The sequence below is a fragment of the Eschscholzia californica genome, unplaced genomic scaffold (assembly GCF_041429995.1).
Source record: "Eschscholzia californica isolate CP2 unplaced genomic scaffold, dmEscCali1.0.p SCAF_2, whole genome shotgun sequence".
NCBI classification, from domain to species: domain Eukaryota; kingdom Viridiplantae; phylum Streptophyta; class Magnoliopsida; order Ranunculales; family Papaveraceae; genus Eschscholzia; species Eschscholzia californica.
This window is the reverse complement of record NW_028238309.1, coordinates 60117871-60144935: the sequence shown is the minus strand read 5'-3', so window position 1 is coordinate 60144935 and position 27065 is coordinate 60117871. Positions and strand designations below refer to the sequence as shown.

The following is a 27065-nucleotide window of genomic DNA, read 5'->3' as shown; positions in this document are numbered from 1 at the left end:
AGAAAAAGTTGTTCGGCAAATGAAGCCATGCATCACCATGTGAAAAAGAAGACGGTGTAATAACTTACAATCCATTTATATTATTTGTGACAGGAGAACTGGACCCATCATCATCATCGTGGCCAGGATAAATGTCACAACCTTGATAATCGGAACGAACAATCGGAACAAGTGTGACTAATTATGAAACTATTACAAAGTGGAGCATACTACTTGGTCATGCCATATCAGGGCATCTTATACATATTTATAAACTTCTTAACAATAAAGGTTAACTAAAACTCGAATCCCAAATTGCTTACAGATATTTCTATAGAAACTCACTCGAGATTGAACTGCCTCGCTGTTTCCATTATCGCATTCATTACCATTGATCTTACGAATAGTCGCACCGAAACCCTGAGTTGAGACTTCATGGACATAAGTCATCCAAAACCACAACGCTGCTTTGAAGGAAGTAACCGGATCACTGGCTACGATTTCTGGATTGTTTAGACCGTCAAAATTAATACTTCGACCTGCTTCAATGTAGTTAAAATTCCATGTTATTTGCAACGGTCCTCGTCCGTAGTACTGCTTGTTAGGATTACAAGGAGAGATAGTAGTGTTACAATAAGGGATTTTAGGATCTTTTTCTTCAATGGAGCAAAATCCTATACAAACCAAACCAAAATTAAAGTTAATAATCAAAGGTAATATTTTTTTTTTAACTTATATGATATAGAAGTATAAGTTAGCGTGGAGATTCTTACCTAATCCACTAGCTATCTAGGTCAGAATATTACAGGCAAAATACAACACAACATACTACTTTTGGTCAATGAACAAAAATCAAAACTCTTAACCAATATGGTCTTCTTTGCTCTAGATCGATAGACATTGTTGGCTCGTGGGAAATGGAGAGTCCATCAGAAAACAACTTGATCCTTGGGTGCCTACCATTCCAAATCACAAACCACAAGTCAAATACAGAATGAACGATAATCATACATTTGTCTCTGATTTAATCAGAAATAGACAATGGAATGAACCATTGATTTAGGAACTATGTGTACCCGCACTTGGTCCCCACCACTAGGTGTCATTGCTTTCTTCCTAACAAGTAACAAATTACATACTCTCTACCTCGGCAATTTTTTTCACTCTCTCTCTTTCACAGAGTTTTCCATCACATAAATATTTTTTTCTCCTTTTATCTCTTCAGTGTTGTTGAATTCTCCTTATCTCAAATCTCTTTGTTTCCTCTTAAACTCCTAATCCAATTTGTCTGTCTCCATAGCATCCATCTCTTATAAAAAAATATTTTTTCATATAAATAAACAATTGATTTTTTCTTTTTAATTTTTTTTTAAGCGAGTCGAAGAAGTCCACGTGTTTAATATTTATTTGGGAGCCTACCTTTATTTTATTCTTAAATTTTAAAATAATACTTTGTAAGGAGAAATAAAAGCCTTCTTGAAATTTTATTTATTGGAAAATGATATGCCAATAATATAGGAATGCCCTGAACTTTCATTCTAAAATAACACTTTCTACGTAAAAATGAAAGCATACTTAAATTTTTATTTATTCTATAGTTTTGTACTTAAATAAGAGTGAGATAAAGAGAGAGACAGAGAAATATAAAGAAAGAGTGCGCGCGTGAAAGAGAATGGTGGTGTTTGGTGCAGATAAAGAGTAGACGAAGAAGAAAAGTAAATAACTAATATTTAAAATTTAGCTTTTAAAATAATAAAATGTCCGTTGTAATCTCAACCATTAGTTTGGACGGCTTAAATTAAAATGATATAACTTTGATTCTAAAAGGTCCGGATTTTCAAAGTTTTAATAAAAAAAAGTTTCCGAACTTAATGACCAACGACTTTAATGTCCCAGACCTTTAAAAGTTTCAAAATTTTAAAGTTTCCGAACCTTTGAAGTTTTGAACATTTATGTGCCGGAAGGCCCGGAACACTTAAAAATCCTGAGATCTTTAGAGGTCCGGAACAAAAAAGATCTAGTAAAAAGGTCTTAACGAATAAGATTTATGTGCCGGAACATTTTTGTCTTTACCCTTTTTGGTTATTCTGGAAAAGACGGAATGAGCTGTGTTTCGAAACGAAGATCTCAACCTCACAATCGTTGCTTATCGAGCAAAGATACATGAAGCTGGAGTTACTGGTGGATCTGGTTTCCTAGGGCGAGAACCCCATCAACTTCTTTGGATACCCCCACCAGAAAACGAGATTAAGATTAACTTCGATGGAGGTTTCAATCAAAATGGAGTGGCGTAGCAATAATAGCAAGGAACTGGAGAGGAGATACGATGAATCAAAAGACTGAAAAGATAGAAGCAAGTTCGAGTCTGGAAAGCGAAGTGAGAGCTCTGCTTGCGGCGGTTGAGTTGGGAAGAGAACTAGGGCAAAGGGTTATAAAGCTGGAAGGAGATTGTACAGTGATTATCGAGGACACCCTCAACCGTGGAGATTCATCCCCATGGCTTCTGAAACCTACATTATTGAAGCACGAGCTTGGCTGGCTAACAACCCTTTATGGGTACTCCAATTCGTCTCTCGTAAGCCTAACCCATGAGTTAGCCCAGCTCCAGTTGACCGAGTTGGGGCAATCCTCTAGTCAGTCGAACTAATGTGTATCGTGTTTCTTTTGTCTCGTTTAACTTGTGATGTATGCGACTTTTAGACTTTGACTTTTATGAAGTTAATTGTTTTCCAAAAAAAAAAAACTCATTTGCCACCAATCTATTTTGCTAAGTCGTAGACTTTAACATCGATATAGAGGAATTTAGTATAACTTACTTCCAGTTTCGTGTTGTACATGTGCAAAGAAAGCAGCAACTTCAAGCTTCCGGTTTCCAGCTCCACCAAAACCAGGGTACATTTTGGCGGCTTCAAGAAACGCTTCACGTGAAAAGAAATTCTTTCCGGCACATCCACCATTCTGATCTTTTAATCCCTCAAAAAACTCTGGTGTTACAAGATCCGCAACACCAGCACCACCTTGACCAACAACTGACTCAAAAAGATGTCCAAGCATAACTCCCATTGAAATAACTTTATAGAAATTAATAGAAATCATATCTTTTTCTCTTTTGTTTATAAAAGAGAAGATAAAGTTTTGGTGAGAAATTTTGGAGAAGTTTAAGAGGTATTTATAAACTTTAGCTTGTGGGTCTATTGAATATTGATTTTTCATTTCTGTGGTTCTTGAAGACTGGGAGTCAAGATTGGGCAGATTTAGAGTTAACTGTTTGATGATAATACACACATAATGGCAAGTGGGTGGGTATCTCAAAATTCAACTGAATGATTTGGTTCAATTGAATTTTTCAAAGTCTATTATTATTATTATTATTATTATTATTATTATTATCAAACTTCTACGTATTGAATTGGATTGGTTATTTAATGTTCGGTGGCGGTACCTCAATTACTCCACTGGGAAATGAACCTCCACAAAACATAACGTGACTACACTTTTCATTTATTTATTTATCGGCAAAAACTGTAACTGAACCCTTATCGCAAGACAAGCCGTCACATTTAACATTTGCAACAAACAAGTGTTATCTTATTATAAAACTGTTACAAAGTGGAGCTTATAAGTGGACCATATTAGGGCATATTTGTAGAATTTGTTTTTTTTTTTTCGGAATTTGACTACGATGTACGATGGTCATTACAATGGCTTTGATACATCAAAGATGTGATAAGCACGATAACTGCCAAATCAAACAAGAACATGCCTAAAGCCCAACTAAACTATGACCTAAAGCCCATCTACATTATTTATGCTCTAATAACTCCAAATTCAATAGTCCAGAAATTCCACTCCTTCTGTGAATCGAATCCGGGACCTCCAGAGACCTTTGGAGTATATGTCAACACTTTAACCACTTGGGCAATCAAGTGTTAGACATATTTATAGAATTGTTAACCATAAAGGTTATCGCCTGGTGGGATTCTAAGTTGATTACATTAACTTATGTAATAGTTCACCCTAGCTTGAACTGCTCAAGAGTCCACCATTGCATTTCATACAGTTGATGGCACAAATAGTAGGACCAAACCCATTACTGGAAGAGATGACCGAATTGGCATTATTCATCCAAAACCACAAGGATATGAAGGAGATAATCGGATTTAGCAACGGGTTTCAGGAGAGTTAAGACTGAATGGGTGGTCATAGTGGGTGTCAAAGTTCTTTATTTTTAATCTTCGGATCTCTTCGGCCAAGCACCAAATCCAACAATGCGCGTTTCCCCCGAGAGATAATTTGGTCTAAAACCAAGGTTGAAAGAGCGTGCAACTGACAGTTCCTCGAATCCTCGTACAAATTGTCACCTTTGTTCACCCAAACGCGATTCAGCGATTGTGTCTCTAAATATGCCCCTTCTACAGTGAGTCTATTTGATTCCTATAAATATGACTTAAATCAACTCCAAATCTTATTTTGTTTCAATATTAGAGAGTATAAAAATTCAAAAGTTCTTTATGAGTGTTTTCAAAGATTAATCACAAGCATTCTAATCAATCTAGAAGATTACGTCACGACCATTAATTCTAGTTAGTCTGGAATATCAAATCAGAAGCACTCTAGTTAGTTTAGAATATCAAGTCAGAAATGAATAATCTTTTATCTTTTATAAAAAGGATTAGAGAGAACTTACTGTCTTCGTGATTTTTACAACATTAAAAGTTTACGGAGTAATATGCAAATTTGTGGAAAAAAACTTTAAGCTACGTCTGAGGCCACGCACCACCATATGAAATACGGGAGTAATAACTTACTATCCATTTATTTTATTCGTGAGAGGAGAACTCCACCCATCAGGATAAGACGTCACAACCTTGATCGTCGGAACGAACAAGTGTGACTTATTAGGGAACTATTACAAAGTGGAGGATACTAGTTATCATGCCATATTAGGGCATCTTATACATATTTATAAACTTCTTAACAATAAAGGTTATCTAAATATCCAATTCCAAGTTGGTCACAGATTTTCTTGTAGAAATTTACTCGAGCCTGAACTGCCCCAGGGTTTCCACCATCGCATTCCATACCATTGATCTTACGAATTGTCGGACCGAATCCTTGGATTGAGACGTCATGGACATTATTCATCCAAAACCACAATGCGGTTTTGAACGAAATAACTGCATTTTGAGCTACGATTTCTGGATTGTTTAGACCGTCAAAACCAATACTTCGACCTGCTGGACCGTAGTTATAATTCCATGTTATTTGCAGCGGTCCTCGTCCATAGTACTGCTTGCTAGGATTACAGGGATCGGTATTTGAGTTTTGACAGTAAGTGCTTTTAGCTATCTCCTCAACGTAGCAAAACCCTATGCAAACCAAACCAAAATTAAAGTTAATAATCAAACGTACTTAATATTTTTTTGTACTTGTATGATATAGAAATATAAGATATATGCGGCCATTTGTAATTTACGTGTGCAATTTATGTTTATATTTTTTCTCGTGTAATTTACAAGTATAGATAAAATATAATAAAATAAGTTATCTGTTTGTAGTGCATATGCTAATTATTAGTAGTACTATATATGTCATCAAAATTTGAAAACAAAAGCGGCCCCCACTGCAGTCAAACTTTGAAAAACCTTGTCTTTTAGTGAATTTCACGTCAGTTGGGCACCGAGCCGGACACTCTAGTAGTATCTCCCTTCTTTTAGGAAAATGATAGAGTGCCCAGTAAAATGTCCAAATTTCCTCATTTAGAAACAAAAGCGGTCCCCACTGTAGTCAAACTTTGAAAAAACCTTCTCTTTTAGTGAATTCCACGTCAGCTGGGCACCTTTTTGGACACCGAGCTGGGCACTCTAGCATCTCTCATTCTTTTATCCTAGGTCGGTTTTCTCAAACAGTTGGGTCGTTTAACATGATATCAGAGTTAGTGTTTTAATGATAGGTCAGGAACAAATATCTCCATTTCTATGTGGGATTAATAATGGAGTCACTTTATCCTTGTCTTCGTCCACAGGAAAGTTCTTACATCGAGCATGTATTATACAACAAATCAAGTCCTTAGCCACTAATCTATTTTTCTAAGAGTCATAGATTTTAACACCAATACAAAGCAATTTAGTATAACTTACGTCCAGTTTCGTGTTGCACATTTGCAAAGAAAGCAGCAATTTCATGCTTTCGGTTTCTAGCTCCTCCAAATTGAGAGTACATTCTGGCCGCTTCAAGAAAAGCACCACGTGAATAGAAATTCTTCCCGCCGCATGCACTAGGATCTTTTAATCCATCAAAAAACGCTTGTGTTACAATATCCGCAACACCAGCACCACCACCTTGACCAACAACTGACTCAAAAAGATGTCCAAGCAGAACTACGACTGAAATAAGTTTAAAGAAATTAACAGAAACCATTTCTTTTTCTTGTTCTGTTATAAAAGAACTGATTTTTGGTGAGAAATCTTGAACAAGTTTAAGAGGTATTTATAAAACTTTAGCTTGTGGGTCCATGGAATAATAATTTTTCATTTTTTGTGGTTCACTTGGTGTTAAGATGGGGCAGATCTAGATTCTAGAGTTAAGTGTTTACACCTCATGACAAGTAGGTGGGTATCTCAAAATGTCAACACCTCTGCTTAAGAGATACTCACTCTTTTCCGTGATTTATCAATGTCTTGGAATAATTCTTGTAATTTATGTGGAAAAAGTCCAAAAAAAAGTAAAAGGGTCAGGAGTATATTAATGATAATAAAGTAAAAAAAAAAAAGCGAGAAAAAAAAAATAGAGTACATCATTCCCACGTATTGTTATGATGGAAAAATGACTATTTTAATAACGTATAATGAGTTGGATTCGTGAAGGCTGTTTACCTTCGTAGAGTCTTACTGTCCTAGTTTATCTATCTAATTTATGGTGTTAAATATAGAAAAGGTGGTCTAGATAGTCTCTATTTGTATTAGTTAGATGTTTTTTAACACCCATCTGTCAACATTTGGTGTATATTCTCATCCAATCTTCATGTGATTGGATGAGCTCGAGCTCATACTCGGACTCTCGGAGGTATGAGCTCGAGCCACCAATGGTCAAGATTAGACACTATTACAGTGAGATGTTTCTCTGGACTAAAGGAGGATAACTTTCATCCCTTGAATTTCTCCAAGTTTTAAGGGTAATAAATATAACCCATTAAGACTCTAGTATTCACATATTTGCCACCAATACTAATGAAAGTTCGGACTCTCTCGCTAATTGGTTTGTTTCTTATTTTTTTCTCCTGCCATTGGACATAACCCATTAAAATCAAAATATTTACATAAGTCCACCCAACTTCTTCTATGTCTTTTCAACAAAATAAAAATAGTTATATGTTTCCCTTTTCGTTTTTGTTTCTATGTCGTAAAAACATGACTGTAATCTTCTATGGAACCTTCAGATTTTATTCTCTTTAATATTAGAATTTTTTTTTTCATTATTTTAAAGTTTTTTAACCAAAAAATTTAATTGCAACACAATTTTAAATTGTAGCTATACAAAAAAATATTACTTTTCTACTTCTTCACAAAATCTCAAAGTAATTAGCGTCTTCAATAAACAAGTTTATCCATCTTCGAGAATATGCCTCCACAAAAAGGTGCTCTTCTCAATATTAATGAATGTGAGAAAAAATATATCAGAATACACATGAGAAAAAAGATATCACAATACACATGAGAGAGATGATGAATGTGAATTAAGTCACATAAACAACAAAGAACATGGAGAATTAGAGAAAGATGTTCAAGAAGAAAAATATGATGATATTCAGAATGAGATAAATAAATTTATTTCGCATGTTAGCAATGAATTTGAATCTCCTAGTGAAATTTACTACTATAATCAATATGAATCCAAGATGGAATTTAGTGTCTGAAAGTCTTCGACCACAAAGGAAGATAAGAGAAGGTCAAGGAGTAATGATAAATAACACGCGTTCAACAGGTGTGTAAACAAATCTTATGATTGAATATATGGCGCGTGAAGTTTGGGGTATCCGCAATGCTGGATTTACGAAAAGAGATGCGAGAAAAAAAAAATTTAATGCAAAGAGGAAAGAAGAGCATGTAAAGAGTGACATAGAATTAATTGGACATTCGGGCTCAGATCGACTAAGGTCAATTTTCGTTGACCCCAAATATTTATTAGCATTCGGGCTCAGATCGATACTTCTGGTACCCAAAGTAAGGCTTCAAACTCGGACTAGTCCGAGACGTATCAGACTGGTCCAATCGGAGCCTTTGCTTTGAGTCTCAGACTAGTCAGTCTGAAACTTTGCTTAAGGTCCATAAAAGACCAGAGTGAAACCTTAGGCAAGGTCCCAAACTGGTCTGATACCACTCCAAGAGTAGAGTTCTCAAGAGTATTTTTAATGATAGTTTTGGGGGTTTTGGATCAAAGGTTTGGAATAAAAGTTAATTCGTTTTCTCTTTAACTCCTCATCTTAGATCAAGGTTGGTTTGAAATCAAAGTTCTTCCCATAAGTTTTACTCTCTTTCTTTCTCTAAAAACAAAATCCTTTATTTCTCTAACTCCTTATTTTAAGTTGATGATGATGGGTTTGGAAACAATGTTATTTCCATGATAACGTGATGATACGAAGAAAGAGATACATAGAAAAGGATTAATTAAAATTATTTCTCATAATTCTTTTTAGACTAAAACAAATTTCACTTCAATTTTTGTAAAAGATTAATTAAGATTATCTAGATGTAGTGCTTTTCGAGAGATACATAAAAAGGGATTAAAGTATTATTGACAAGAAGAAATATCATGAGAAAAAATGACAACCCAAAGCAGTGTTTTTAATAGCAGTTAGGGTATGAGATTTTATCAAAATGTGTCATTTTTGTAATTCCTTGAACATAATATGGGCTGTTAGAAACTACTCCTTAAATTAAGGCCGGCTAATTGATATGGTTACAGATCTCCCAAAAATCAAATAGGAGCTCAAGCTCATAATTTCTTTTATGAGCTAAGCTCATTGAATCAAATCTCTTGTATTTTTATGTTGTATATTCATGATGTATTAGTTTCACGTAATAATCACTTCTAACAAAACAATTAGAACTTTCAACATCGAAAAAGCAATTAGAACATTTTGTAAATTGAAGAAAATATGTGTAGGTGCATGCAACATCTCTACACATATAAATTGTTTATGTGAACAAACATCTCTACAAATATTTGTAGGTTCAAAAAAAAAAGAGAGACAGTGACACATGTGATTTAGAATAAATTTCTTAACTCTTTGATTCTTAATTTAGTGTCCAAAGACCACTTAGTGATGTGGGTGGACACCTACTCAATAAACCCGGAAGTCCTAAGTTTGATTATATATATGGAAATGGAAATTTAGGATTTATTGAACTTGAGAATACATAACCTTAAGGTATATGAAATATGCTTTGGACCCCTTAGGATGGATGTTAAGGACTTAAGATGTGTTAAATTAGGTTGTCAAAGTACTTATTCAATTCTTGAATCATGACGTGTTTGTGTATTATCTCTTCATGATATATCCCTGTCTTTTAATAACTTTTCTGGTCTCCATCAGAATTTTTTTTAATGAGAATAGTTATCCTGTAATATTTTTTTTCTAAAATTAAAGCTTAATTTTTTTTTTATTAAAACAATAATAATAAAACTTACGTCCTAGGATAATTGGATCCGCATTCAAGACTACTAGTGACACTATCTACATTCATTTAACTTCTTAAGACCTCATTAGGAAAAAGTAGTTAAGTTTTTCCTAATTAACATCCAGTTAATTTTCAACCCCACGTTTTTAAAGACCTCGTTACGAAAAAGTAGTTAACTTCTAAAGAGAAACACCACATTCACATCACATCCACATAGAATATAATTATATTTCTACAACAACTGAGATTTATCTTTTTCTTGAAAAAAAGGTTAATTCTGTTTTTAACCCTCAATTTGTGACCAACTCGTTGTTTTGATCTCCATAAGTGTCCGGCAGTTCGATTGACCCTCAATGACCAAAAAAGTTTTAATTTTTTCTGGAACTACTCTTGGGAGCCAAAATGGAATTAATACCAAAAAAATTTAAATACATAAACGACACCTCATCTCTCCCTCTCTATTCCATTTCATCACCTCCCTCCTCCACTTCATCTCTCTCTTGCCACCTCATTGTCTTCACCAGCGAGGTCACCGCCGACCAATTTTCCAGTCGGCGACCTTCAAAGATAAAAGAAAAAACTCTCTCTCTTCTTTTCTTTCCTCTCTTTACTCTCTTCTTCTCTCTCTTCTCACTCTCTATATATTCTGGTCGGCGAAGGGGGCAACCCTTCACCGACCGTACTCGTAGATTTGGGTTTTCCCAGACCGACGAGATCTGGGAAAACCCAGACCGACGGTCGGCGAAGGGCTCTCCACTTTGCCAGCCACATTCTAGAGAGAGAAAGTGGGAAGAGAAATGAGGAAATATAAGAGAAAAGAGAGAGAAAAAAATATTATGTTTGAAGGTCGTCGGCCGAAAAATTGATCGGCCGACGGCCTTCGTTGGTGAAGACGATGAGGTGGCGAGAGAGATGAAGTGGAAGAGAGATGTGATGAAATGGAAGAGAGAGGGAGAGATGAGGTGGCGCCTATGTTTTTTTTAAATTGGAATTAATTCCATTTTGGCTTCCAAAAATAGTGTCGGAATAAAGTTAAAATATTTTTTATCCTTGGAGGTCAAATCAAACTGCCGGACATTTATGTATGTCAAAACGGTGAGTTGGTCACAAATTGGTGGCCACAAACGGAATTAACCCCTCAAAAAGTTGACTGTTATAACCACTTGTTTTATGAGCAGAGATGTGTAAATGGAAGGTTGGGCAACTTCATTTTCACAGAGATTACTTTTAACTCTATTGTGCCTAACACGCCAATATTGAACCTCCATTTCTTCTTGCCCTCGCAAACACGTCAGTGGATTAAGTTTTGGCAGTAGCTGCATTTGGACCATTAAGAAGATGCATTTGACTGCTAGGAATCCTATATCTAGGACTAGAACTGTTTCAACATACAAGTGGAAGACTTTATCTTTCTATTTTGTTGTTTATAATAGAGGTTCATATTTTATCAAATGAGACGTATGAGGAGTTGGATGTCGGAAAACTATACAATAGATCATAGCGCATCTACTTCGAAAATTAAAAAATCCCATGAACAAAATACACAGATTGAAATCGATCATTTACTGATTTTGTGTTATTAGGATATAAATAGTAGTTTTTAGAATAATTTTATAGCCTTCAGAATTTAAGTGTCTTTAGAATAATTTTGTTCCGAAGAGAACTAATAAGACAAATGAGTAGGTATACTCAAAAAAATAGAAAACAAAAAGTGGTTAATCAAACTGGGGCAAGCAATTTTAAGACTTCAATGGGAGGTATCTAGGGGTGGGAATTTTGTCCATGAGCCCAAACCCAACGAGAATCATGGACGCCCGTGCCCGTCTCGGGTACAGCCCGCCGAGTTTTGGTGGGTGGGCATGGGTTAAAACCTCCACTCGCGCACCCGCCCATGCCCGCACCCACTTAACGTCACCCTAATGATAACCAACCAATTACATCAACTTTTTGGGTTGATGAAGCCCAGCAGTCCTTGTTGCTAGGTCTAGTTGAGATGGTAAACACCATGTTTAAGGGCAATCACACGAACCCGATGCATTGCTTTGCAATGCCCAAGAGAATTCCTAGTAGGTTACTGAAGTAATGTTTGGCTTTGAGGGAGGAAGGAGTGCAGTGGAATAAGTTTATATTATATCTCATGAGAATTCTTCACTAGTTTTCAATGCGAGATTAAATCCCTAAAAAGAACACAAATAACGTCTAGTTTCAATCCCACATTGTATCTTTAGAATTAAGAAAGGTGTTTGCAGACTTTATAAAATGAGAGGAAGAAGTGAGTTTTTCAAGTCATGAACTTACCTGCTACCCGCCCGCCCATACCCGAATCACCCGAATCACCCGAACTTCTTAATGGGCTTGGACGGGCAATGAGCAAGGCGAATTTCAAAATTGCCCGTTCGATTAATCCACTTACCTTAATAGCCATTGAAATTTGGTGTCCAACCCGATGCTTCAAGTGTCCATGGATGCACGCCCAAACCCGTCCAATTCCCACCCCCACATGTATCCCCTATCAAAAGATAGCTAGAACACTTGCAAATTTGTAGTCAATGGGTGGGTGGAGGAAAATCTTATCGTGTCAAGCGGGCCACAAGACATCGATAGGTCACAAATGAAAGTCTTCGAATCAGTAGCAAGGCCAGAAATTTTTTTGGGTGACGACACATAAGTAAGGTAGGAAATTTGAAATATTGTTAACTACTATTTTATAAGAGAAAAAAACTAAATTATAACTATTAAAAATTTAAGAGTGAGAGAGATAATTAAACAAAAGTACCTTAGCTTAAACTAAGAACGGTTCAAGTAGATTAAAATTGGTAAACGACAAAATAAAAATAAAACCCAATCAGTTGCCGTTGCCCAAAGAGAGGAAGCAAATTATAATTTTGCGGTAAACTTGTAACTAGAAAATCCTAAGAGATGTATTGGGTAACTTAGTTAAGTTTCGATAAGTTAAATTGATAAGGTTAAAACCCTAAGATTATTGGTTGGGGAACAGAGAGATCGTTGTTTTGATAGATTTAGTGTTAGCGTGCAATCTGGTGTTAAAGTAAGTTTTAGTGTTAAAATCAAGATTATGTAATAATCGGAGAAATACCTTAAAGTAATTGACACGATAATATAACGTGATTCGGTCGAATAATTACGACCTACATCCACGGAGAAATAACTCTTTCATTAATAACCACCACAACTCGTGGGTTTGATCGGTTAAATTGGTCGGACATAACTCGATGATTTAATTCTTAGATCCCTTTCCTATTTATAGAGCAATTAGGATGGGCCGTGATTTAATGAGCTCGAGCTCATACCTCGGGGTATGAGCTCGAGCTAAGAACCGTTAGATCTCCATGAAATTTGTCAAGATCTTTCCCTCACGTTTAACTGTTGACAGCTCATATTCTTTCTAAATTTCCAAATTTAAAGTAACTAAAATTAACCCTTTAAATTAAATTATTTACAGAACTGCCACAGCGAATAAAACTCTTTCGTTTCCCTAAATGCAAGTTGTATCTGTTTTCTATTGTAATTTTAAACAAGATCTCCACATATATTAGATCTCCACATACATTAGAGTAACGTATGTGAACCAGATTTCAGTCCACTTTCATCTATATCACTAAAAATTAATCTCTGAGACCAGCAATCTATGATATTAAATATCAAAGTTGTTTTTACAATGAAGGTTTCATCAAATAACTAGTGACTTTTCAAACAATACTGAAAGTGGTTCTCTTTCTTTGCACCAAAACCTTAAAATACAAAAACTAAATAAACCTAAAACTGATTCAAAGTGAAAACGTAAGAACAGTACTAGATGAACAACCCCCAAACGTGAATAGGAAAGATAAAGATGATGAAACAAGCCACAAAATACTAACTCCATCACAACCCTTAACATTTTCAACAAAAAAAAAAAAAGCCCCTAACACTCTTAGGAAATGCGCACAAGGAGTAACCAAAAATTAATAAACAATATGAAACACCCCAACTTCATAGTTCTGCTGAAAATTTGCGATAAAAGTTTGTAAAGATCTGGAACGACAAAAAGGCTTAAAAACTAGAAGGACGATCAGGAGTAGACCTAAAACAGGAGTTTTCTTCAATTGGTTTGGCATTAATGGCAATTATGTAAATAGTTTTATTTTGATAGGTTATGTTTCACTGCCTTAAAATAGGGAGAAATTTAAGGTATGTGAACTGTCAACAACTACACATGAGGGATAAATCTTACTCCCTCCCTCTCATATTCATAGTCCATTATCGAAACTCATCTGATTTATTTTCGTTTTGTGTGTTCCTATATTGTCCTTATTAAATAAGACTGTTAGCATTTATTTTCATTCAATCCAAGGAATTTTATTGGACAAAAGTAGTACATGCATTATCTTTCCTAATAAATACACTTGATATTGATAGAATTAAGGAGGGGTATATTTGGAAAAAACATTGCATATTATAAGCTATATATGGTATGGGACTTTCATTTTGAGACATCCCAAAAAGGAATAATGGACTTTCATTTTGAGACGGAGGGAGTAATAAATATCAGGAATCTGGCGGTTCTTAGCTCGAGCTCATGCCAAGTGGTACGAGCTCGAGCTCATTAAATCACGGCTCATTAGGATTTAGGGTTCCTAATTTCTCCTAACTAAACTATGAAGGAATATAATGTGTTTCTAAAGATAATTACAAGAGATCCTTGATACATGAATCATAATATCTCTGGATCTTCATATATCTTAGAATATATATTCAAATATTCTTAATTCTCTTGATCGTCGGATCTCGTCTTCTCGATCCGTCACGTGTCTTAATTCGTTGACTAATCTTGATCGTCAGATCTCTTCATTTCGATCTATCTTATATCACGTATATTTTATTACACCCCCCTCCCCCCCCCCCCCCCCCACCCCCCAAGTTGGAGCACGTAAATTTTCAAGTACATGTAACACCCCTAAGTAATCATTAAGGGTGCATTTAGCAACCAACCTTTAAAGAAATCACTCCCACCGTCCTACCTTCTCTGATTTGGGAATATTAATAGAGTTGGGCACCCATTTACCAACCCTCAAATCCCTTAAACCCTAGCAGCACCCTTCTTATTCTTTTCTTTTTCCCAACAATGTTTTCTAGAGAGAGATAAAGAGAGTTTGGGCTATCTAGAGTGAAAGCTAGGACAAAGTGAAGGAGAAGAAGGAAGCATCAAAGCTTGGTGATATTTCTTTGTTGTTCTTGTGTGGGGCTTGGTTTGCTTAAAATCTAAGGTAGATTTCCATCTCTCTAGGGCTTGAGTAGCCAATTTTATAGAATAAACCTAGACAAATTAAATGAAACTACAAACCCTAAATTTTAGTATTACTTGAACATAGATTAGGGTTCTTGACACAAATATATATGCTAGAAGTAGTAGATTTATATTTCTACAAACTCAATTTTAGGTCACTTTGAATCTCATTTATGTGTTAGATTTTGAAGGATATTTGCCATAATGACATAGTTGATGAACCCTACAATCTTTACTATCTTTCCCATGTTATATTCATGTATAAATATCAATTTTAGTATAATGATAGGAAAATTCAGCAAGTATTATAAGGATAACATTGACTTTAAACCCCTTTTGCTTGACATGATTTAAGTATATGATTCTCGTAATTAGGCATCTCTTCCTCATGAACAAACTTCTTGTACATATATGCTAGAATAGGTAATAGGATTTACCATGATATGTGAATATATGTCGTTTAAGTTATTGTTACACATGAAGTACTACTTGCCTAATATTATCGGGATGCAACTAATAGGTCATAATAACTCATTGATGAACATGGATTTTGATTTATGACTGTTGTGGTGTGATGTTATTATATGTGTGTGATGTGATGGAGTTGGTGAAGGTTGTGAGAGTTTTGTGGTTGGTTCGACCTTCTTTACCGGATGTGGTCTAGGTATGGAGCATATGGAGTCGGCGCTAACACAAGGGTAACCTTGTGGACCACGCTCTTATACAACATGGACACCAACTTGTCATATCGTTTTTGATTGTTTACTACAAATGGTGTGATGTTATTATGGATGTGTGACGTGATGGAGTTGGTGGAGGGTTGTAAGAGTTTTGTGGTTGGTTCGACCCTCTCTACCGGATGTGGCCTAGGTATGGAGCGTATGGGGTCGGCGCTAACATAAGGGTAACCTTGTGGACTTATACAACGTGGACACCAACTTGTCATATCGTTTTTGGTTGTTTACTACAGATGGTGTGATGCTATTATGGATGTGTGACGTGATGGAGTTGGTGGAGGGTTGTAGGAGTTTTGTGCTTGGTTCGACCCTCTCTACCGGATGTGGCCTAGGTATGGAGCGTATGGGGTCGGCGCTAACACAAGGGTAGCCTTGTGGACCACACTCTTCTACAACGTGGACACCAACTTGTCATGTTGCTTTTGGTTGTTTTTGTTACAAATGTGGGTTACTTTATTTTAACGGTCACAACTCGAGTACTATTTTCGGACACCTTTATATTATTTTAGAGTTGTCTATTTTGTTTTTGAGTAGTTCTTCAACCTGTCTATTGAGACTTTAGAGGTTTCGAAATCCACTTGTTGGGGTCTAACCCAACTTTTTATTTTTCAGGACAAGGAAATAGGGAAGCGCCGCCTGCTTGAGTCATAGTTAGCCTTGGAGGAGTTTCTTTAGCAGTCTCCTTTCTTTCTTTAGGTAGTCATTTGGAGTTACATCTCCTAAATACTTGTTTTTTGCTTTATTTGATCTTTTCCGACATATGTGTCGATGATGTAGAGACATCATGCGAGTTTTGAGAAACTTGGTAAAGTTTCATTAGTTGATTAATTGTTACATTTGAGCTTTATGTTCGATGTTATTTGTTTCTATCGTATATGTTCACTGTTCTGCGGAGAAATGCTTTAAGTTTAGGTTTTCATGTCGGCCGACGCGGAAATCTTGATTTGGGGCGTTACAGTACCCGACTTGGAGAGAAAAAAACTTGTTGATTTTTCTTATTTGTCTTTTTGCAGCTCTCGGATTTTGGATGCTTGGTGAAGATGAGTGAAGAATGGTCACAACGAAAATGCTGGAAATTGTGGAAGCTAGATTGTATATCAATGACAATGTAATAATATTTTTGTCATGGTTGAGAATATGTCATGGTATAAACAATGTGGAACAAAATGTCAACAACAAAAAAGTTGTGATGAGTAATATCGACAAGAAAATTATTGTCGTATAAGAAAATATCAACTATTAACTCAATGAGTGACAACAAAATAAAACGGTTGTGTTTAAAATTGACAAGAAAGTCATTGTCAAAATGCCAAAAAATTTTGTACAATTAACAACCAAAATGGTCGTGTGGGAAAAATTGTCGACAAAAGATTTCTTGTCGTGAAAATGTCGATGCCGCGAGTACAATTCCAGAATTAAAATCAAAATAGAAATATTCTTTTTGCGTGAAGGAAAAATCCAAAATATAAGTTGATACAAAAGAGAAGTCATCATAGAATGGTTCTAATAATGTCATGGGTGAATCCAGAAGAAATTAATCCATGTAGTGTCACAGATTGAATAGAAAGGTGGACAAAAAAAATTGCGTCACAGCTAAAAAAAGTTAGATATAAGTGACGGTAGAAGTCTGTCATAAAAAGAATTTGCAAAGAATAAAAAAAAGGGTGGCAAAAGAATGCCCCACAAAACTGTGGTAAAAAGGTTTGTCACAAATAGATAATTTGGGGAACTTTGAAATTTCCCGCAAAAAACTAGGGTTTTCTTAAAACTAGGAATAAAGGTAGGTTAGATACTTCGGTACCTTCTTCGATTATTGTTTTTGAAGGAACTGAAATCGAACCATCAACATAACGAAAAAAGTTTGTACTAATCAAAATGGTTTCAAACTGACCTTTCCAGATAGAATAATTCGATCCATCAAATTTTTCAGACATAAAATTTGCTACATCTGAGATTGAAGTATTCGTAGTTGAAAATTTTGGCGCAAACAAAGATGACAAAAGCTATCTTAACATACTTTACCCTATTTCATGTGGTTTGTACGTATATGTCTCGTACTGTTTTATTTTTTCCTTTCAACATATCTCTATAGACAAGCATCTTGTACAAACATCTCACTATCCTAGTCCGCTCGGTCTTATATGCTTACTCAAGTTTGACTTATCGAATCACAGTCTCTTTTAGCTACCAGGAGGCTTTATCTTTACAACAAATTAGATTAACTAAATCAATAAGACCAAAAATAAGTGTGATTTAGTCAGTACCAAAATTTATAACAATATGGCTTTATTGTAAACAAAAAGATACACTTCGACTGAGCAATGAATCTCCACAGAACATATCATAACTATAATTTTCATTCATTTATTTTTTGGCAAAGACTAAACCCATTATAGGCGGGCCGTCGCAACTTTAACTGTTGCGACAAACAAGTGTTGTCTTATTATAAAACTGTTACAAAGTGGAGCATATTATGGAATTTTAGCAAGAAAGGTTATTTCCTGGTGCGATTCCAAGTTGATTACAGTAACTTCTGTAGTAATTCACCCTAGCTTGAACTGCTGCAGAGTTTCCACCATTGCATTCCATACCATTGATCGCCCGAATAGTTGGACCAAACCCTTTATTGGAAGTGATGATCGAATGGACATTATTCATCCAAAACCACAACGCGGATTTGAAGGAGATAATAGGATTATTAGCAACGGTTTCAGGAGAGTTTAAACTGTTAAATCCAATACTTTAACCAGATGCACCGTAGTTATAATTCCATGACAATTGCAGTGGTCCTCTACCATAGTATCCCTTACCCAGAACACATGGATATTGCCTATTTGAGCTATCACAATAATTCTTCTTCGGTCCATCAATTTCTTCGATATAGCAAAAATCTGTAAAATCCAAATCCAGAATTTAGGCGATTTTTTCTTCTCAATTCAATCTTAAAGAAAAGTTACCGAATTTAATTCCAATAATTTGCATATGTAACAATACCAATTAACTAAAAGTAAAGCTTACGCCCAGTTTCGTGTGTCACATGTGCAAAGAAAGCGGCAATTTCTTGTTTTCCACCAAAACCAGGACAGCTTCAAGAAATGCGTTAGTGAGTAAAAATTCTTCCCTGCACATTACCAGCCTGATTTTTTATCTCGTCAAAGAAATTTGGTGTTACAATACCTGCAACGGAGGAACCACCTCCGCCGTCACCACCACTACTCTTGCAAAGACCTTGTTGGCATCCGTCGCCGCAATAAGGGTCCGTGCTACCGAAGTAGCCGTACTTACTGCAACATAAGTTGGGTACACAACCACAATTCTGACCTACAACTGACTCAAAAAGAACTCCCAACAGAATTCCTATTGTAATAAATTTCACAAAGTTTGTTATGACAATTGGAGTTTAATGTGATCGATAACGAGTAATCCAAGAAAAGCAATAAGAAATAAAGAACAATCAAGAACAAACACAGATATTTACGTGGTTCGGTTGGTGAGACTTACTCCACGGCGACAACGGCGTGATGATTTCCACTATGATAAGCAAACAAGTTACACAAGAGATTTGTGAGAATAACACAGATATCTCTAGGATTTTAGTTTATATAGTCAATAAAACCCCTAATCCCACCGCCTTACAAAATCTCTTTCTATATCCGAAATATACATGGATACGCTAACCTAATAACCGACATAAGTACTGCTCAGCATTCCAGCTCTATCTCAGAGTCCAGCTCTGCCTCACAGCCCTGTTTCGCATACCAGCCCTGTCTCAGTAGTCAGTTCTGCTAACGGGTCCAAAATGCCGCTTGGCGGGTCGTAAATCGGGTTCGATATCAACCCATATTCAAGACACTTTCAACAATTCTCCACCTTGACTTGAATACGCTCCTCATGACTTAAATCTGCCACCATCATAGCTCAGCGCCTCTGAGTCGTCGTCGCTCCAGCCTTGCCAGGGCTTAACATTTGGAAATCTCAATCAAGTCTAAGCAATGCTTAAACTTGAAAGTTGTAACTGACTTGGTCAACATATTTGCTGGATTATCTTCCGTAGACACCTTCTTCATCGTGATCTTCCCTTCTTCAATCACGTCCTTGATAAAGTGATACCTGCTCCAACTACTGGCACTCCCGCAGAGTGTGAATGTATAGCCTGTTAGCGATCTCTTCCTATCAAGATCCCCTGAAAAATCTGAATCTAAAAATCTAACTACCGAACCAGAAGTGTCAGCCCTTCTGTCATAACCCAGACCAACGTTCGTAGTTCTTACCAGATACCGCAATATCTATTTCGCAGTTCCCCCCGGATACCGCAATATCCATTTCGATTGCCTTGCAAGAGGGTTGGCGGGTCGTAAATCGGTTCGGTATCATCTCATATTCAAGATACTTTCAACAAAGTTAGGGCGCACCATTTTTTGGTTGGGAAAATAGGAGATAATGTATTGATGTGAAATCTTTGAGAAGTTTGAGAGCTATTTATAGATTTTAAACTTTATGGGTTGAGTAATAATTTTTGGGTTATTTCCCTAATGGCCCCCAACTTTGTGACCAGCTTCCCGCCTGACTCCCTACTTTACGAGAAATACCCATATGACCTCCTTTTTCCGTTAACTTTAACTTTCCGTCACTCTCTCTCCTCCATCTCTTTTTCTCTCTCTGCCATATCACGCCACATCATCTGTTACGCCACCTCATCACCTTCTCTGGCAGAGGTCGTCGCCCGACCAAATTTCCGGCCAGCGACCTTCAAACTAAAAAAAAAAAATTTCTCTCTTCCTCTCTCTCTCTAAAATTACTCCGGCGAAGACCAATTTTAGAGAGAGAGAGGAAGAGAGAAAAAAATATATTTTTTTTAGTTTGAAGGTCGCCGGCCGGAAATTTAGCTGGCCGGCGACCTCTGCCGGAGAAGGTGATGAGGTGGCGTAACAGATGATGTGGCGTGACATGGCAGAGAGAGAAAAAGAGATGGAAGAGAGAGAGAGTGACGGAAAGTTAAAGTTAACGGAAAAATGGGGTCATATGGGTATTTCTCGTAAAGTAGGGGGCCAGGCGGGAAGCTGGTCACAAAGTTGGGGGCCATTAGGGAAATAACCCATAATTTTTCATATCTTGAAGATTAAAGTCAAGATCAATCAAACAGTGAGTTGAATTTTGTGTTGTTAGTCTATCTTCCGGTCCTGATAAATAAACCCCCATATGGGGTGTCTCTACATATTTTTATATCAGTATATGACCAATTATAGGGTTGAAAAATTATAAAATAATTGTGAAACAATTTGATGCTCTTCTATTATATTGTGAAGATGACTATTGTCACGGACGAATCGGGCCAATGTAATACAAAATCGGGTGTTTTTGTTTGACAATTTATTTACATTTTATATTTATACTCCATTTATAAATAACGATTTTTAGATATAATGTGAAATAAGAGTAGTATCATTGACTAAAAACTACGATTTTGGTTTATTTTATTTTATTTTCATCACTTGAGATCGTCTTGTAAATATAAGATTTTGGGACAAAACTTAAAGAGACAGTTTTTTTGTTGTCCAATCCATTTGAATGAATGCTCTATTTCTCAAACTTCGAAAGAAGTGGGCGATATCTAAAATTAAACGAGGTTTTCAATAAAAAAAAAAAATTGTTAACCCTTTCTAAAAGTGCATAAAAAAATACATGCAAAATCAAAAATTTATATGTTTCTAACTGGATTCCAACCCTTGTCACTTGAGTTGTGACCTAGCATTCCCACCAAAAAGGCCAAGAGATTTCACTTGTTACTCCCAACGTTTTATTTTAACATCTTTGAGAATCATGATTACAAGTTTACCCTAAAGACCACTGCGGCTAGGTCGAGGGGGGCCATGTCCCCTTCTGGTCTAGTTGTAGTTCTGCCCCTGTCTGTTGTTGTGATATTTTGTCTTCAATGTATTATGTCGACTTTTTCATTGGATTAGGGACTACGATAGGCAACCAGTTTAGGTATACGTTACCTTGACATTGGGATTGACTCAATGAATATCACCACCTTACTCACTAGGTTAGGACACATATTATCATAGACAACGAAACAGTTATGGATGAAGGTGAAGAGACTACGGGAAAAGTTTAACATCATACAAGTGACCCATATATACAGAGAAGCAAACGAAAAAGGCTGACAACCTATCCAAGATGAAGTTGGGGATAGGAGAAAAGATTCTGGATGTTCGTAATTTACCGCAAGCAGTGGCGGATTCAAAATCAGGGGAGGCTAAATCAAAAAGGTCTAAAAAAAATTTGACTAATTTCTAATCTATGTAAACAACTTTCTTTAAAATTATCTCTAACTAAACTTACAATACACCATAAACTAACATTTATTGGAAGTGAGGAAAAAGAAATAACCTAATCTGGTGATGACACTCTATGACTCTACTATCGCTAAAGTATTTTCAAACATATATATCATTATTATGTTTATCGTTAATTTAGACTCTTGATTTGGGGTTTCAAATTTATTTAAATCATACTTATATGAGCTCATTTCTAGTAAATGTAGATGTAGTCAGATGTAGTCACATACGATGATATAGCCTTTGTCGACTTATCGTTCATGTGAAACAAAAAAAGAAACAAAATTATAGACGATAATGGAAACTAAACTAAGCTAAATGGATAAAATTGAACATTAATAAACTTTCTTTTAGCATAAAAAAATTGTTAAAGTTCAAATATTTAATGAACTCATTTTGAGTAAATAAAGTTACTTGAATCATGCTTGAAACAAGATTTACAAACGCACAAAAGTTTCAACTGCTACATTAAAAAAATGAATCGTAATGAGGTATAAAAGAAATAAAAACAAAATTTTGGAGGAGATGGGACTCAAACTTGAGTCGGTCAAGACTATAACTTATCACAATACCAATTTATGAAAGCAACATAACATGTTTGAATATTACAGGAAGCATAATACATTCGATCAGCCTGTGAACCCGAGTTTCTCAAGCCAGCCTTCTTACTTAAGTATGGTCTACATAGGGTTGAGGGGAGGCTATAGGCTACCATCACCCCTATGTAAATCCGCCACTTGCTGCAAGAGTTGACTCATATAGTTAACATGGATCTAGGAAAGGGTTGGGCTAATGTAATAGCCATTGGGCCAGTGCGTTACTGTATTTCTGATTTCTTTTTAGTTTTTTTGACGTTTTTGTAATTGAGTCGGGCCTTTATTCCGCTTATCTTATCAAAAAAGAAAGTTCCATCAGTTGGACATCACGGGCAATTACCATCAATTGGGCTTTCCTCAGTCAGAGTTGAAGGGAAGAACATAATCAGTTCATTGTTGTCAGGATATGAGGATTCAATAAATGTAGCTTTTCCCAAAAATACTAACACAAGAATTCTCTATTCCATACGAACGAAAATAACAAAACAAATCATCAACCTGATATGTGATAAGAACCTTCAAGTTCTTCTCTAGGCCAGCCAAAGATAAACGTACGTAATACTAATATAAAACTTTATTAATAACTTCAATATTCATATCTAATTACTATGAACTCAGCCATATATATAGGCTACAACTAGACAAATTAGACTCTAACTAGGACTCAATATTTAGAAATATAGAAATATAGAAACTCCTAAATTACTTGGAAACTTTAAAATATAGAAACTCCTAAATTACTTAGAAACTCTAAAATATAGAAACTTACTTAGAAACTCTAAAATATAGAAACTTACTTAGAAACTCTAAAATATAGAAACTCCTAATACTAAATAACTATAAAATATCTTCCGAATTATAGAAACTCCTAATTTAAATATAGAGAATATCTTTCTCTATCATTCCTCCTCCCTTGACAACATCCTTGTCCTCAAGGATGTTCTCGATCATAGTTAACACCGGGTCTTCCTCATCTTCGACACTTGGTAATTCATCATCAACTGCAGTATTGGGGAGAAGTGCCTTCTTTAACACAGAAACATGAAAGACAGGATGAATTTTAGCTCCTTCTGGCAACTCCAAGCGGTACGCTACTAGACCGATTATTTCCAATATTTTATATGGACCATAGTACCTTGGAGATAACTTCTGAGATACCCTTCTTACTGTAGAACTTTGTCGATATGGTTGTAACTTTAAATACACGTACTCTCCTATTTGAAATACTACATCCCTTCGTCCCTTGTCAGCATATTGTTTCATCTTATTTTGGGCAGTATGAAGATGACTCTTGAGGTTGGAAAGAATGTGACCCCTTCGTATAAGTGCTTCATCTAATGTCGCAGTTTGTGCTTCACCCGGAATATATGATGCTAATACGGGAGGTGATATACCATATACTGCCTCAAAAGGGGTTAGTTTTGTCGATGTATGATACGAAGTATTGTACCAATACTCTGCCCATGGTAGCTACACAGCCCAGCTTTTTGGTTTATCTCCTACAAAGCATCGCAAATACATTTCTAAACAACGATTCACCACCTCCGATTGGCCATCGGTTTGAGGGTGGTATGCTGAACTCATCCTAAGTGCAGTGCCTTGTAAACGAAACAATTCTTGTCACAACTTGCTACTAAATACTGCATCTCTGTCGGATACTATAGATTGGGGAAAACCATGCAATTTGACCACCGTTTCCAGAAATTTTTGAGCAACTGTAGCTGCGGTGTATGGATGTTTTAATGCCATGAAATGGCTGTACTTAGTGAGACGATCTACCACTACCAAAATTACTGATTTTCCTTTTGACTTCGGTAATCCTTCAATGAAGTCCATAGATATATCAGTCCATATGGTTGTAGGAATGGGTAAGGGTTGTATAAGACCTGCAGGAGAAAGGGTGCTATATTTATTTTTTTGGCACTTGTCGCAACTAGCAATATATTCTTTGACATCTCGATGCATCCCCGTCCAGTAAAACAACTTTGAAAGTCGCTTCATAGTCTTCAGTTGCCCTGCAGCCGGTGATGAATGAAACTCAACCAATAACAATTGTTTCCATCTAGATTTTGGACTTATCAATAACTGGTTTCCTCGGAAGTACACTAATCCATCCTTTGCCGTGAAATTCTTCTCACTGAAAGAAGATTTGTTTATCTTTTGTATAAAATCTACTATCCACTGATATATTTTTAACTCAAGTTTTAGATCATCCATCCAAGCACAACTCACATATGTAATTCCCGATAATTCCCCCGACTCATACTTACGAGATAATGCATCGGCTACTTTATTTTGGCTACCAGGTTTGTACTGAATTATATAATCGTAGCCCAATAATTTCGCAGTCCATTTTTGTTGCTTGGGGGTGGCTGTTTTAGCTTCCAAAAAATGCTTCAAACTTTGTTGATCAACCTTCACTATAAACCTTCTCCCAATGAGGTAAGGTCGCCATTTAGTGATGACATGAACCATTGCTAATAGTTCTTTCTCATACGTAGATAATCCAAGGTGTCGTGGCCCAATCACCTTACTAGTATACGCTATGGATCTACCTTCTTGCATCAGAACTGCCCCGATTCCAACCCCACTTGCATCACTTTCAATTATAAACTCCTTACAAAAATTTGGTAGTGCTAATACCGGGGTAGTCGTCATAGCGGTTTTCAAGTTGTTGAAGGCTTCAGTTGCTTCCATGGTCCATTTGAAACTATCCTTCCTAAGACGTTTAGTCAACGGAAAAGCCAATTTACCATAATAAGCCACAAATTTTCGATAATAGCCAGTTAAACCTAAAAATCCTCGTAATGCTTTTAATGACTTCGACAATGGCCAGTCTATAATGCTTTGAATCTTGCCCGAATCCACTTCTACACCCTTAGATGTGATGACATGCCCTAAATATTCAACTCTCTTGGTACCAAACGAACACTTACTCAATTTGACCTTGAATTGGTGTTTTTCTAGTATCTGAAATACTTCTCTAAGGTGTTCAAGGTGTAAATTCCAATCTGAGCTATAAACCAATATATCATCAAAGAAAACCAACACAAATTGACGTAGATGACTTCTGAAGACATCATTCATGAGATGTTGAAAGGTAGATGGTGCATTGGTCAATCCGAAAGGCATGACAAGAAACTCATAATGACCATCATGTGTCTGAAAGGCAGTTTTATGTACATCTTCTTGTTGCATCCTGATCTGATGGTACCCGGACCTTAAGTCTAATTTTGAGAAATACAAAGCCCCATGCAATTCATCTAATAATTCATCTATGACCGGTATTGTGATAGTCCCACATCGCTCACGAGAGTGTCCGGAGCCTGGGCTATAGGTGTACGCTCAAGCTTGGTAAATGGCGAGGCCTTTTGGGGGGACTCGTGGAGTCTTCGGCAATAACAAAACCCTCTACCCGTGTGTGGTGCAAAAAAGGGGGGACAATATCGTTAACTGCCTGGAGGCTTGGGGTGTCACAAGTGGTATCAGAGCCGAGGACGGCTCTTCGCTGAGGGTGGGGGATTGTGATAGTCCCTCATCGCTCACGAGAGTGTCCGGAGCCTGGGCTATAGGTGTACGCTCAAGCTTGGTAAGTGGCGAGGCCTTTTGGGGGGACTCGTGGAGTCTTCGCCAAGAACAAAACCCTCTACCCGTGTGTGGTGCAAAAAGGGGGGACAATATCGTTAACTGCCTGGAGGCTTGGGGCGTCACAGGTATAGGAAATTTATCCTTTACCGTAATTTTGTTTAGTGCTCTGTAATCAATGCACATGCGCCACGTATCATCTTTTTTCTTTACTAATAATACAGGTGATGAGAAAGGACTTGTACTCGGGCGAATTAACCCAGATTGCAGTAGTTCTTTTACTATTTTCCCAATCTCATTCTTTTGACCAAAAGCATACCTATAAGGTCGAACATTAATTGGTGAACTGTTGGGATGTAAAGTAATGCGATGATCGTGACTTCTCATGGGTGGCAAACCTGTTGGTGCTGAAAATACCACAACAAATTGTCTAATCAAGGATTGAATTTCTGTATCTATATTGGAATTAGCTTCATCGTTGTTTTCACTTGAAATTTGACACAAAACTCCCAATGACCCTTGGTTGAGGAGTCGTTGCATGGCATGGCTGGTGGCGATCTTCACTTTCCTTCCTCTTACACCTTCCAAACTAAATTGTTTACCTTTTATAGTGAATTTCATTGTTAAGTACTTGAAATCCCAAGTTATTGGCCCAAGTGTTTGTAGCCAACTTACTCCCAATACCATATCACAACCCCCAAGTTTCAGTATATAAAAATTTCCCGTGAAAGCATACTCATTAATCTTATACTCTAGGCTAACACATTGCCCTTCACAAGTAATTCTTGACCCGTCTGCTACCATAACTTCAAAGGAGTTGTTAAGTACAGTTTTAATACCTAGCTTCTTCGGGATGGAAG

The 27065-nt window shown here is 36.4% G+C and overlaps 2 protein-coding genes, 1 long non-coding RNA gene and 1 pseudogene across 4 annotated transcripts; 1 reads left to right on the top strand and 3 right to left on the bottom strand.

Annotated features, from left to right (window-relative positions):
- Positions 1–57: 57 nt before the first annotated feature.
- On the bottom strand, positions 58–3102 carry LOC147559784 (chitinase 4-like). Its single transcript, XM_086661733.1, has 2 exons — positions 2796–3102; positions 58–653 (listed from the first exon to the last, which is right to left on the bottom strand). The coding sequence occupies exons 1-2, from the start codon at positions 3073–3075 to the stop codon at positions 259–261; spliced, it is 675 nt and encodes a 224-aa protein (XP_086517859.1). The 5' UTR covers positions 3076–3102; the 3' UTR covers positions 58–258.
- Positions 3103–4768: 1666 nt separating this feature from the next.
- On the bottom strand, positions 4769–6436 carry LOC147559783 (chitinase 4-like). Its single transcript, XM_086661730.1, has 2 exons — positions 6120–6436; positions 4769–5348 (listed from the first exon to the last, which is right to left on the bottom strand). The coding sequence occupies exons 1-2, from the start codon at positions 6397–6399 to the stop codon at positions 4954–4956; spliced, it is 675 nt and encodes a 224-aa protein (XP_086517856.1). The 5' UTR covers positions 6400–6436; the 3' UTR covers positions 4769–4953.
- An 8356-nt stretch (positions 6437–14792) lies between these two features.
- Positions 14793–16876, top strand: LOC147559782 (uncharacterized). Its single transcript, XR_015234665.1, has 3 exons — positions 14793–14926; positions 16296–16379; positions 16697–16876. It is a non-coding gene; the product is annotated as an uncharacterized LOC147559782 (long non-coding RNA).
- A 1288-nt stretch (positions 16877–18164) lies between these two features.
- On the bottom strand, positions 18165–19044 carry LOC147559781 (basic endochitinase CHB4-like; annotated as a pseudogene). Its single transcript, XR_015234664.1, has 2 exons — positions 18702–19044; positions 18165–18574 (listed from the first exon to the last, which is right to left on the bottom strand). The product of XR_015234664.1 is annotated as a basic endochitinase CHB4-like (transcript).
- Positions 19045–27065: the final 8021 nt, after the last annotated feature.